The sequence below is a fragment of the Aulonocara sp. 'chitande type north' Nkhata Bay genome, linkage group LG22, assembly GCF_057382095.1.
Source record: "Aulonocara sp. 'chitande type north' Nkhata Bay isolate Kocher_YH1m ecotype deep benthic linkage group LG22, A_spYH_male_GT1.1, whole genome shotgun sequence".
Classification (NCBI taxonomy): Eukaryota; Metazoa; Chordata; class Actinopteri; order Cichliformes; family Cichlidae; genus Aulonocara; species Aulonocara sp. 'chitande type north' Nkhata Bay.
In genome coordinates this window covers 11,786,019-11,798,221 of record NC_141364.1, presented here as the reverse complement: position 1 = coordinate 11,798,221, position 12,203 = coordinate 11,786,019, and the positions used below count along the sequence as shown (strand labels likewise).

At 40.7% G+C, this 12,203-nt stretch overlaps 1 protein-coding gene across 2 annotated transcripts in view; it reads right to left on the bottom strand.

The window, feature by feature from the left end:
- The window catches only part of epha10 (EPH receptor A10), a 164,506-nt gene that overhangs the window by 2,528 nt on the left and 149,775 nt on the right, over window positions 1–12,203 (bottom strand). For both annotated transcript variants that reach the window (XM_086280947.1, XM_086280946.1), the window contains 8 exons: window positions 9,588–9,713; window positions 8,262–8,447; window positions 5,693–5,754; window positions 5,091–5,207; window positions 4,307–4,393; window positions 3,822–3,974; window positions 1,128–1,318; window positions 861–1,025 (listed from right to left, as the gene is read on the bottom strand). In XM_086280947.1, the coding sequence (XP_086137073.1) occupies window positions 861–1,025; window positions 1,128–1,318; window positions 3,822–3,974; window positions 4,307–4,393; window positions 5,091–5,207; window positions 5,693–5,754; window positions 8,262–8,447; window positions 9,588–9,713 (1,087 nt within the window). The remainder of the gene's footprint in view (window positions 1–860; window positions 1,026–1,127; window positions 1,319–3,821; window positions 3,975–4,306; window positions 4,394–5,090; window positions 5,208–5,692; window positions 5,755–8,261; window positions 8,448–9,587; window positions 9,714–12,203) is intronic.

Genomic DNA, 12,203 nt, shown 5'->3' with positions numbered 1-12,203 from the left:
AAGGCAGTTTTAGTCAGCTTACTTTAAAATGCAAGCCAAACCCAAATGTTAAAAAACATGATGCAGTGGAATTCTAATCCTTTACGCTAAAAAAATACACCATTACTGTATCTTTGACCTAACAGTAAGGACACCAGTTATTGCAGAAACATTTTTCTGTAGCAATCTTTATATGAAACAGAATGAGGCTGCACACATATGTTTTCAGGGAATACCACTTCCAGTTTCTTAAATGTATTCGTTTGCATCTTTATATTAATTCAGCACAGACGCCCAGCTGTCTTAGATATGGCTGACGCAACTCTCTGACACACACCCCTGAGCTCAGATGGGAAAGACGTCATTTTAGATTCAGATTAAGAGATTCATCTCAGAGTTCACTGGGTCAGTTTGACACTTTGAGGCTTTTAGAAAACTGGAAAGGTCTGCTGCTTCTTAGAAATTCCTTCACTGTTAATACTCAACACTGTAAATAAGAAACTCGTGTTCTTCGTGTCAAATTTTTTTGACACGAATGGTATAACATGTATGGTATAACAAGTGCCATATTTAGACATATTTAAATGGAGCTAAAAAGGTTGGTGTCTTCTGTGACATCTCATTTTTTTATATACAGTTAACATGTTTTATTATAAGTAAGTTATCTAGTAAATAAACAGCCAAATATTTGCTCAAACACAGGGTGATGTCTCCTTACCTACATATATCTTATAAACACTGATTCAGTTGCTTTTAAAGTCTTGAATATTAGCAGTTTTTTACTGGAATGAATTGGCTTCTTATTCTTTTATTAAGGTACCCTTCTGTTAAAAAAATGTAATGAAAAGGTCACACAGTCAGAATTGTACAAAACTACTCACTGTACAGTCATTCGTGCCACAGACTCCAAGTAGCAGTATCCCGCAGCAGTGAAGTTGTCCTTGTATCGGCCCATGTCTACTGCATCCAGCCACTCTCCAACAGAGTTAAAAGATGGGAAGGTGGGGAGAGGCCTGTCAGCTAGTGTAATGGATGAACTCAGGGTTCTATAGTGGGGGAAATAACGATTAAGGCTTTGTAAAAGTAACTTTTTAAAAAATTTATACATTCAAGGATCTACTCCAACTCATGTAGTCATGAGACTGTACCTTCGCGCCAGTGTGGAGGAACCGATACCATCAGGCGAGCGAATGCTCTTGCTGAGGGCCGAGTGGATCTGACTAAAGCTGGGCCTCTCCGTCCTCTCCTTCTGCCAACAGTCCAGCATCAGCTGATGGAGATGTGGAGGGCAGTTAACTGGAGCTGGCAGCCTGAAACCGTCCTCGATGGCCTTTATCACCTACGCACAGAAAGAGGAAATCGATAATATCAGATTAGAAATTAGTTTTGTGATTTTCCAGTACTCATGGTATAATTGGATACATTCTTAAAGAGCATGTCTGAGTGGTAGGGCAGAGTGGGAGAGGTGAACGAGGATGTAGAGAAGTTTTGTCCTACTTTCAAAGTTCAATAAGATGCTTAAAACCTTTTCCCCTTGCAGTGGACTTGCTTAGTTGCCAAGAATAGAAGTCTTACAGAACAGAACAGAAGACTGTATAGGTCACACGTGGAAAAAAAATATTAAATAAAAGTACATAATAATCACACTACCTAGAATGTCCCACTGTATGGCTTAAAATCTAAAACTGACCTTTCAAGCCTGCGGCAACTGTAATACTTAGATTTCACAGAGATATCATCACCCTAATATGAGTGGAATACATTATGTTTTTGGTAATAAAAAGGCTCCAGAACTGTACAGCAGGTATGCAATCACAGAGGGGAAAAAAGAGCCCCTGCAAATTTGTTCACAACTAACTGACGCTGTATGCAGACTTAACGGTCAGTTAGTGTGATATCCACTGTCACTTGGTGTACTTCACACGATACTTACTGGGTATCACAATAACAGCACCTTTTCATTTCCAATAATACAATATGCGGTAGGTCTTTGAATTGGGGGGAAAAAAATCAAACCAGCCAAGTTTGAAATACCAGAAACATCAAAGCAATGAAACAAACACTCCATTAAAAAGTCTGTGCTTTCTTAAATACAAGATAAGATAAGATAAGATAACCTTTATTAGTCCCACACGTGGGAAATTTGTTTTGTCACAGCAGGAAGTGGACAGTGCAAAAGTTATGAGGCAAAAATTAGAATACAATAAGAATAAATACAGTACACAACTGTACAGAATAGAATAAAATAAAATACTATATACAGTAGAATAAAATAAAATAAATATACAATAAGATAAAAATAGAATACAAATACAAATACTATATACAACTGAGTAAAAATACAACGATGACAGAAAGATAAACTATCAAATTTCAGAAAATGTTTAATCTCTGCTCAGCATCATCACCAGGCCTCTGAAAACTCACTGTCTTCAAACAGCAGTGCTTGAAAGCATCCTTCCAGACTCTTGATGTTCTTTACTGCTCCATCAAGCTAATGTCGCCCCCTATTAAAAATCATTCACTCAAACACCCCACGAGATATTTCCTTTCAGTATATCTAGGGACATGGGATATATCCTCCACCGCAACCACTCTAAGAAATACAATCTCCTTAAAGGAGGCAATAAAGTCTGAGAATAATCACAAAAATGACATCCATCAGCAGCATTAATTCCTAAAACACTCTCTTCTCTCTCTGCCTACCTGGCCACCCACTTCCCCACTCCACCATCCTCTCAGCCCCTTAAGCTTCTATCTCAGTAAAGAGCATTCATAAAATGCTTTTCAGCATTTGACATTTTCCATTTAATCAGAGCCAGTAGGTAAAGGGCACGACGGATCACAGGTGGACAGGCCGACCAACAATTCCGTTATGATATAATGTATCAATTTAAAGTGGATTAATATCCCTGGCGCTCTACAAGCTTGATCTTTGCCCTCTCAATTGGAAAGTTTGATAATATAAACCAGGCTGAGATGAAACTTTCGCCAGCTTTATAAAAGGGCACTAACAAAGAGTATTAAAAAGCTACCTATTCTTGTGCTCGCTGAATAACTCATGCATATTAATTTGGGACATTCAAAAATGGAACATGCAAGTAATCAGTTGCTTTACGCGTAGCTGCCTGCAGAAAATGTAGTCTTTATGATAAAATTCATTTGAAAAGGCATTAGGATGATGAAAAATAATATGTCTTGAAAAAAGCTCTTTGCTGATAATGCCTGGAGTGTCACTGGCCTCACTAATAAGAAAAGCAGTAACAAGGATCTGCTGTCTGTTGTCTCATATGCAGACCTGTATCCTGCTTTCAGCTATACTATAGAGGCATGACATCCTTAAAAAGGGGGGAAATATAAACCTCTTTTTTAGGACAAAGAAAAAAGAGTGACAAGGAAAATGGGCCCACCCACAGTGACTTTTAAAGGTTGCTAGTGGTGGCAGGGTCCTATTAACTGGACAGTCACTCCCCTCAAATAGTGCTTTACATTTCTTGAAATAAGCTGACTATTTTCTGAGAGATTTTCTACACTTAATAGCAGGGTGGCAGCCAGGGATAGGCAGTGGACACTAGAAGGGGGTCAATGCATCCTTAAGAGAAAACAGGATTGGTCATGGAGCTGATGCAGACTTAAAGAGGGGGACTTAGGCCCTGCAATAGCTCTCAGAGGTACTGTGGCTTCTCGGTTTTCTATTAATAAGATGCATGGTGGGCACAGATAGAAAATTCATTGATAAAAAAAAATTAGAGAGCGGCAAAAGAGAGAGGTAGGGTACAAAAGTATAGAAATTAATATTGAAATTGGAGCAAGGAATATGGAGAATTTAAATGCACACTTACATCCTGGTTGCCCATATCCCAGTAGGGTCTCTCGCCATAGGACATGACCTCCCACATGACAATGCCAAAGCTCCAGACATCTGAGGCAGAGGAGAAACGATGGTACTGGATGGCTTCTGGAGCGGTCCACAGCACCACACTTTTCCCTCCATGCTGGCGGAGAGGAACAGGAGAGGTAAGACAAGATGTAAAAGTGTGTGGAGAGTTCACCAAAGTAAAGCTTTAATATTCTCTTTGAAAAGCTTTGAGCATATTTCCAGCAGATCAAAGGAACTGTTCGGAGATTGGGTTCACCTTGGACTGAAATCCTAAAATAACCATAGAAACACTGGATTTTTCTCCCCCTCTACCTCAAAGCCCACGTGACCTCACCTGAACTTGACATAACATATGATAATTCCCATTTGATCAGACTCATTAAGAAAATATGCCCTACATGTGTGAGTTATAAGATGTATAAGGTTGCAGAAAAAATGTTATCTCACCAGCGTGGTGTAGATGGCCTCTATTTTGTCCTCCTGAAGAGGTCTGAAGCCAGACACCTTGCAGCCAAGGTTGGAGTTAACCAGCACCTGCGATTTGGAAAACAGGCTGATTAGCATGGCTTACATTTGGAGGGGAAATGCTCACAGTATGAGAGCTCACTACCCTGGTGGGCAAAGCTCTTATCACATCAGAGACAATTGATTGTTTACAAGAACAGATGTTCCTGATTTTCCACAACATGACCACTGCATCTGTAGTTTGATAGACTGCCTCTTCTATGAAAGACAAAAAACCAAACAAAACACACACACACACAGTCGTGTTTTCATATCCTTGTGGGGACATCTAATTGACATAATGCTTTCCCTAGTCGTTTACCATAACCGTAACCACCAAAAATAAAAGCCTAACTCTAACCCTAACCATAACCTAATTGTAACCCTGACACTAAAACCACATTTTGAGTCTCAAAAATGCCTTCAAACTTGTGGGGACGGGTTTTTTGTCCCCATAAGGGGTGTTGGTCCCCACAAAGATATGTAAACATGGTACACACACACACACACACCCCTAATGAAACGTGGGTGACACAATAATTTAGACAGTTTTGTCTAATTTTCAGCTTCATGTAGTCTTTCAGTAAAAAACCTACAGGTGAGTGCTTTCAAAGATGTTTGCAGACAAGAACGAATTGTAGTCTGCAAAAACTCATTATAGAACACGACATCCTGTTCATCACACCATACCTGTCCTCTATCATCTACTCCCACCTGCTCCCCTTACCTTGTGCGCGGCGAGCCGTTTGTGGACAAAGCCCATTTCGGTGAGGTACTTCATCCCCGACGCCACTCCGGTTAGCAAATCCATCAACTGCATTATACTCAACTGGCCTTCATGTTTCTGAGGTTACAGAAGGAAAAAGAGAAAGATGAAGAAGACGTGGGAGAGAAGATTGTGAGCAGGCTGAATGGAAGGGGGAGAAAAAAAGCACATCTGCCTCTGCTTTACAATGTTGTGCTTGCTGAGCTGAAAACCTTTATTTGGAGAATAAAAACAAACAGGCCATTAATTCATATCATTATAAACCACAGTGAAGTGGTTCACAGAGCAAAGGGGCACACTAACAGTTTACAGAAGCTTACAGCAGCTTTGGGCAGAAACACTCCATTTGTGCAGTTAATTATGCTATGTTTTCCTTATTACAGTAATAAGCACAAGAATTGCTGCCCTAGGACCACATTATATTAACGGTATATTTAGGACAAGTAGAACAAAAGTGTTGTTAGTGCAGCTGCTTGAAAACAGAGAGTAGTAATGAGTAATTACAGTTTAATAATGAGCATCAGCACATATATTTAAGATGAATGCACAGTAATGAAACTTACCCTAAGGAATGAATCTAAGGCTCCGTTAGACATGCACTCCACTATGATCATCATGGTGTTTCCTGGACAAAGACATGACAGAGGGCATATATGAACAATTGAAACGGGGATAAAATTGTGAAGTCAAGGGAAAAAGGGAAGCAATAGCATGATAATAGAGACATTGGGAATAGGGAAGGAATAAAGTGAGTCTAGTCCACTTGGCAAGCATTGTGCGAAGCCATTCTTCACTCGGTGAACTGTAGTGAAGCCTGGAGAACCTGTGCGCTGCCCTGGCTGTCTCAGCAAGTTTAACGACCCTGAAACACTCACACACGCACGCTCTTACTGTGCACAATAGCACGCGCTCATATACACTACACGCGTGCTCACACACATACTGTGCCGAGGCCCAGATGGCAGGGATCCAGTAGTGCTATGAAGTGCACGGAGGAGGGAAATGAAAATAAAACTGCAGTTGTTGGAAGGGAGACGAAAGGAGGAAAAGATTGCGGGAGGTTGAGACAGTAAGATAAACCTTGACAGATATGTAAACAACTTTACATCTACAAACACATATTCTAGGATGGAAAGGTGGTCTGATCAGTCCTGACAGTTTATGCAGGCATAATACAAGAATGATAAATTGCCACTGTAAAATCCCCGGTTTCCAGTTTCCCAGCATTACTACGCTTTTAGGAAGCTATTTGAAAAGGTTACCAAATATGCTGTGGGAAGCGAGAGCCAGGGATGCTGCCATAATTTGCCAGCCATCATGTAATTAATGTGAGCTGGATAATGAGTCTGTGGTTGAACGGGCTTGCGCAGGGCTGGAATGGCCGATGTATTCAGCTACAACCATGGACCGAGTAGAATCATATTCTGTTTTAAAAGATGTCACGAATGTGGGCAGATTCTGAAGGGAAACAAAAACACAGAAGACACACTTTGAAACATATCTAAAAGCAAAGTCTTGACCTTTGTGGCACGGTGATGTTTTAAACTTTGGCAAAACTCCATCAGTCTATATAGAGACGAGAAAACAAAGCCTAGTGAAGCAACTTGCGACGTGGGAGCAATGTCACATTTTCTTGTAGGAGAACAAAAAGCCATCATAACCCATTATGCAATATGTCATAGTACTGACTGAGATGAGATGGCTATGCAGTAAAAATATGTCTATTTCTTGTGGTTATCTACAAGAACATCTTTGTTTGCAGTCCTGCTACCAGCTGTTCCAGGTCTCCCACACTGTGATTTGTTTTCTGCTACTCTCACTTTTTTTGATAATGATTATAATAGGTTTAAATAGTGACTTCATTGATCACCCATTTAACACATGCCTCTAAATTATGAATAGAAAGATTAGTATAGAACAAAGGGACAATAGGTGGTATTTTGCAGGTGAGTGAGATGTATTGGGCGGATGGAAGGGGGGCTAAATAAGAATCCTGTGGGGGCGTAAGTGATGTAAAGCAGGTGATTTGTAGTCTAACGGCATGTGGGCGGGCGTGGGTGTGTGTGCAAAGATTTGTGATTTCATGCCAAGTGAAGAGGCAGGCGAGCAGGTGTGTGTGTGTTTGTCAGTGATGGTAAAGAAAAAGTGAGCATATGGGACAGCCTTTTCGTGTGTGCGTGGTGAGGAGTGTGCATGTGGGTTTTCGATGAATGTGTGTATGTGTGCATATGATGGTGGGAGGGATTGGAGTGCATCTCAGGGCCCCGCTGGGTCTCTAGCACCAATTACTGTACCCTGCACATCTGCTGCCATCCTACTGAGCACAGAGTGTGCTGGGGCACCGTGCCCCCCCACACACACACACACACACACACACACACACACACACACACACACACACACACACACACACACACACACACACACACACACACACACACACACACAAACATATCACCAAAAAGCATCGCAGCGGCAGTAACAAAAACTTCACAAACTCCTTAAAGCTTCTCCCTTCAGCTGCCATTCCCATTAACCTCTACCTCATCTTCTGTGACTCTCATGTCTCTTTCGTCAGTCTCCTCCCTTCATTTTTTTTTCCCCCACTCTCCTTCCATTCTGTTTTCGCTCTTGGACCTCAATTGCTATCTGTCAGCAGAAAATAGACCTTGATGTAGCTCCGCTGCTGCTAGCACAAGGCATCCATCTACCCACCCTGCTTTCTCCTTTTCAAACTTTACTTCTTGTTCCATCCTCCTCTCTTGCCCTCTTTGCTGTAAGCGCTGACCCCCTCCACGTGTGAGTTATTGAGGTATCTGGAGTGTCTTAGCGCTCCTCCCAATCCTTGTCCCTTGCTACTCCCTTTTACCCTCTCTGTATGCAATTTTAAGATGCTTAAATCCCAATTACCCCTTTTCAACAGCCTTACTTCCTTCAACAACTGAGCTGGTCAAACTGTAGAATTTTTCCCTGATCCTTGGATTCCTACGTTTTTTTCCACTCTGTGCTTCTTTTCATCTATACCCATTTTCCTTTGTTTTCCCATTCTTTTCCCAGTGGTATCCCCTTACTACTATACTACCTTTCTGTTTCTGCTCTCTGCACAATATCCCTCTCTCCCTCCTTTCTTACCAGTGGTGATAACGCCCTCCAGCCGGATTATGTTAGAGTGGTCAAATTGCCCGAGAATGCCAGCTTCGCTAAGAAAGGAACGGCGCTGCTTGTCAGAACAACCAGCCCTTAACGTCTTTATGGCCACAGGCAGCTCCCTCTTACTGGGCAACTTCAGGCAGCCACGGCACACCTCCCCAAAGTCACCTGTGGGGGGAGACAAACAGAGGTCGTGATCAGTGTCAACGGATGCACCGAAAGAGAGCGCTGAGGGAGAAAAACATCAAAAGAATGCGAGAAGAAATGAGTAAGGGTTAGACTGAAGGGGATAGAGGGGGAAGCCAGACTTAGATGAAGAAATACTACTTCATGTTGGGAAGAAAGAGTGATGACATTGAGAGAAAAAGATGAAATACAAAGGGATCAAAGAGAGATCAAAGATGGAGTAGAGTGCAGGTGAAACACTGAAGCATCTACTAGAGGCAAATACAATAGCCACAATAGTTTAGCGCAATTTTGGCAAAGGTCTGCAAGTTCCCAAATTTGATTGAACTGGATGCCAATTCAGCCTCAAAGCAGATTCAGAGAAAGTGCAAAAAGACACAGAGTTGACTTTGAAAGGTTTCTAATACTTTTGGCTTTCTTTTTAACACAGGACAATATATTTTAGCATTTTTGCTATAATATTTGGAAAATTAATGGATTAAAATTGGTTGTCATTCATAATTTCTACTGTGCTATATACTGCTTTTGATTATATCCTCATTCCTAAAATGCATTTGCATGCTTAGCAAAATCTAAATGAAACAGAGGGAGTTATTCAACACAATCTATTTAATATTTCATGTAGCATAAATATTACAAAGACAACATGAGAGATGGATTTATTTTTGTTTAATTAAAAAAAATATTCATTTTAAATGTAATGCCCGCAACATGTTTTTGTTCACTACTTTTTTGAACAGGAAACGCTCACTGTAGTTATGATTCCAAAACCTCTCAAAGCAGAAATATTATCCAGCAAGTTGCCTTTTCAGATATGGAAGCTCACATGTCATGTGCACTAATACTACAACAAACTAGATGCTATTTTGTTAAACCACAGTATAGCTTTCTAGTTCTCCTCAATCTTAAAGGAGCTTGGAGCTTAAAGGATGAACAACATGTGTACAGTTCCATTGAATATGTACAATGACAGTAAAGGGCTTTTCTATTCTTCTATTCTCTTCTACCCCACTCTAAAATTGCTGAGCCCACGCACCCTTTCACCGAGTGGTGAAGTCCTCCACCATCATCTCTGGGATGAATAGTGGAATCTGAGATGCTTTCTTGTGTATAATCATGTACCTGTGTGCACAATTCTCTCGATCTTGATGCTCGAGTTGTCCAGCTCTTTGGCAAAGGCATGGACAGCCTGAAGTAGGTCTTCGCAAGTCTCGGGGTCAATGTAGGTCCTCCGTGTTGGGATCTTAACTGCAGTGGTATAAACACACAAAAATATTTATATAGTTTTAAAACTGGTGATATAAAATGAGACATGTGTTTTCTACACTTTGTAAGACATTACATCATTTATTGTGCACATTCTTTATAACGTCTGAAGTACCCAGCAGCAACATATCCACATTAGATATAAAGAAACACTCCCAGACTGGCTGGACCTCGCTCTCAACACAAAGCAAAGCATTTCTAAAGTCTGCATCGCTTTGTGCTCTACTGAGGCTACCATCAGTGAAAGGAATTGCTATGTCTGTCTCCTTCAAGAAAGACTTTCTCTGTGTATGATAGTTGAACATTAGACCAAAATGTTGTGTCTGGGAAGAAGGCTTTGCTCTTTGATCTCCAGCCTGAAATCAATACCAGAGTTTTACCATTGATGTTTGAAAATGCTGAAAAGCTTTCTTCTATCAAACTCTACATAGCTCTATATAACTGTAGGGTTAAGGTAAATATCTCAGTTCTTAGTCAGTTTTTCAAGGTTATAATAGCCAAATATAACCCATAATGCAAAGAGATGATTTGGGGGGGGGGGGGGGGGGGGGGGGGGTCTGTCATTTTATTTAAAGGATGGAAAAAATAACATATACTTCCATTTCTTTATTCATAACTCGCCTTACTCTCCGTTTTATTTGTTGTGACCTTGCAAACTCCTGGGAGACAAAGTAAGATCAAAGGCTTTGAGTGCTCAAGTCTTACTGGGTTTCCTCCACAAGGCTTTATTCAGATCACACGGCTCTTCCACAAGGGTTTTTGTCTTTTCAAAATGTTATCGCTCTAACACACACATACGCAGGCAAAATAACAGACACACACGACCAAAATACAATCTTCAGTCAGAAACTGGGACAAGCATAATAGACTTAAAAATGCTGAGGCAGAGAAACCTTTGTCACATGGTGCTTATAGTTGCCTTGCTCCTTTGCTGTAAGTTTCACACTCTAGGTTAAAAGAAACCCTCAAACCGCAATGTTGAAAATAAAAAAACAAACCCCAAAACAAAAATACTTCTACGTTAAAACTGGATGTGTTTTAACTTAGTAATTCAAAAATTACTTAATAATTTTTCTCTGACATATCCACACAAATTGCCTCATTTCTTTTACCAGCATCTACAAAATCACTACTGTGAGGCTAATGAGACACAATAATTGGAAATTTTACCTGACATTTAGAAATGAAAGGGATATCGACTCCAACTAGACTGTACACAACAAAATAAACACTACTTGGTTCCTCAATGAGCCTTAGTTTTCTTTATCAGCTAACTGCCTGTTGTACTTACTGAATACCAACGGTAAGAAAATAAACTTGCCAGCAGGTAGTCAATGACCATTAACCAGTGTATTATAGCTCTCAGCTGGATGACCTTTGACTCCTGTTACTACACTTTAAGGCTAATCTTCCAGGAAAAGGCCTGGTAGTACTCCCAAAAGCAGCACAGAGGCTCTCAAATGTGATTACAGTTTCAAATTGACCTGAGGGAAACTGTACTGGCTGCTTCAAAACGGCTTATTGATCTACCACACACACATGCTTACTTGTGCGAACAAACACACATGCTGATATGCTTCTCTGTGTGTGTGTGTGTGTGTGTGTGTGTGTGTGTGTGTGTGTGTGCGCAAAGCCAAAAGTGCACTTATGAAAGTGCACTTTTGGCACTTTCATAAGTGCAAAAAGTCCAACACTTTTATTCAAGTGTTGGACTGAATGTTCTTTCCTATAGTAGCTTAAAATCAGACATACACACACAAATGCACAAAACACATAGCATCTGGGTTGGAAACATGAAGCTGAGCCTTAAATCTGCATTCTATCTAAAGGCCACCAGATGGCGATACTTGTGGTTGCAATAAAGATTTCCTGTCTTACAGACGTCGATGGGAAATCAGCTGACCTCTGGGTTTATGGGCTCAGTCATGCATTTTGAGACTATTTTGTAAATTTTGTTCATACCATGTTTCAAAATGGAGGATTACCTGTGGTATGAAAGCACGCAGTCATTGGCTTACAACTTGTCATTACCCAATGAGCACGCAGTTTCACAGTCAGACCCACCCCTTCCTGCCATATCCGTTTTTTTCCCCCTCTAGCAAAGATGGAAACGCTCATCTTGAAGCTTCACAGCAGGACTTCAAAACCCAGTGCGTAATATCACAAATACAACATTACATCATACATATGCCCACATACCAGGAAAAATCTCTACTCCAGTAAGGACTTAATCTTCAATCTGCATTTGTAGTATAAACTGTTCAAGGTCAGTCTGCTTGAATGTTCTTCCATCCATCCTCTTCCGCTGATCTAATTCAGAGCTGTGAGGGGACCAGTTGCCATAGGCTGAGTACATCCTGTACAAGTCGCCTGTCTGTCGCAGGTCTACTTGACTATAATCAACACCCAACTTTTCAAGGTTAACTAACAAATAGCTTTGTTAGCAAAGTCACCTTTGTAGCATTTAGCTTT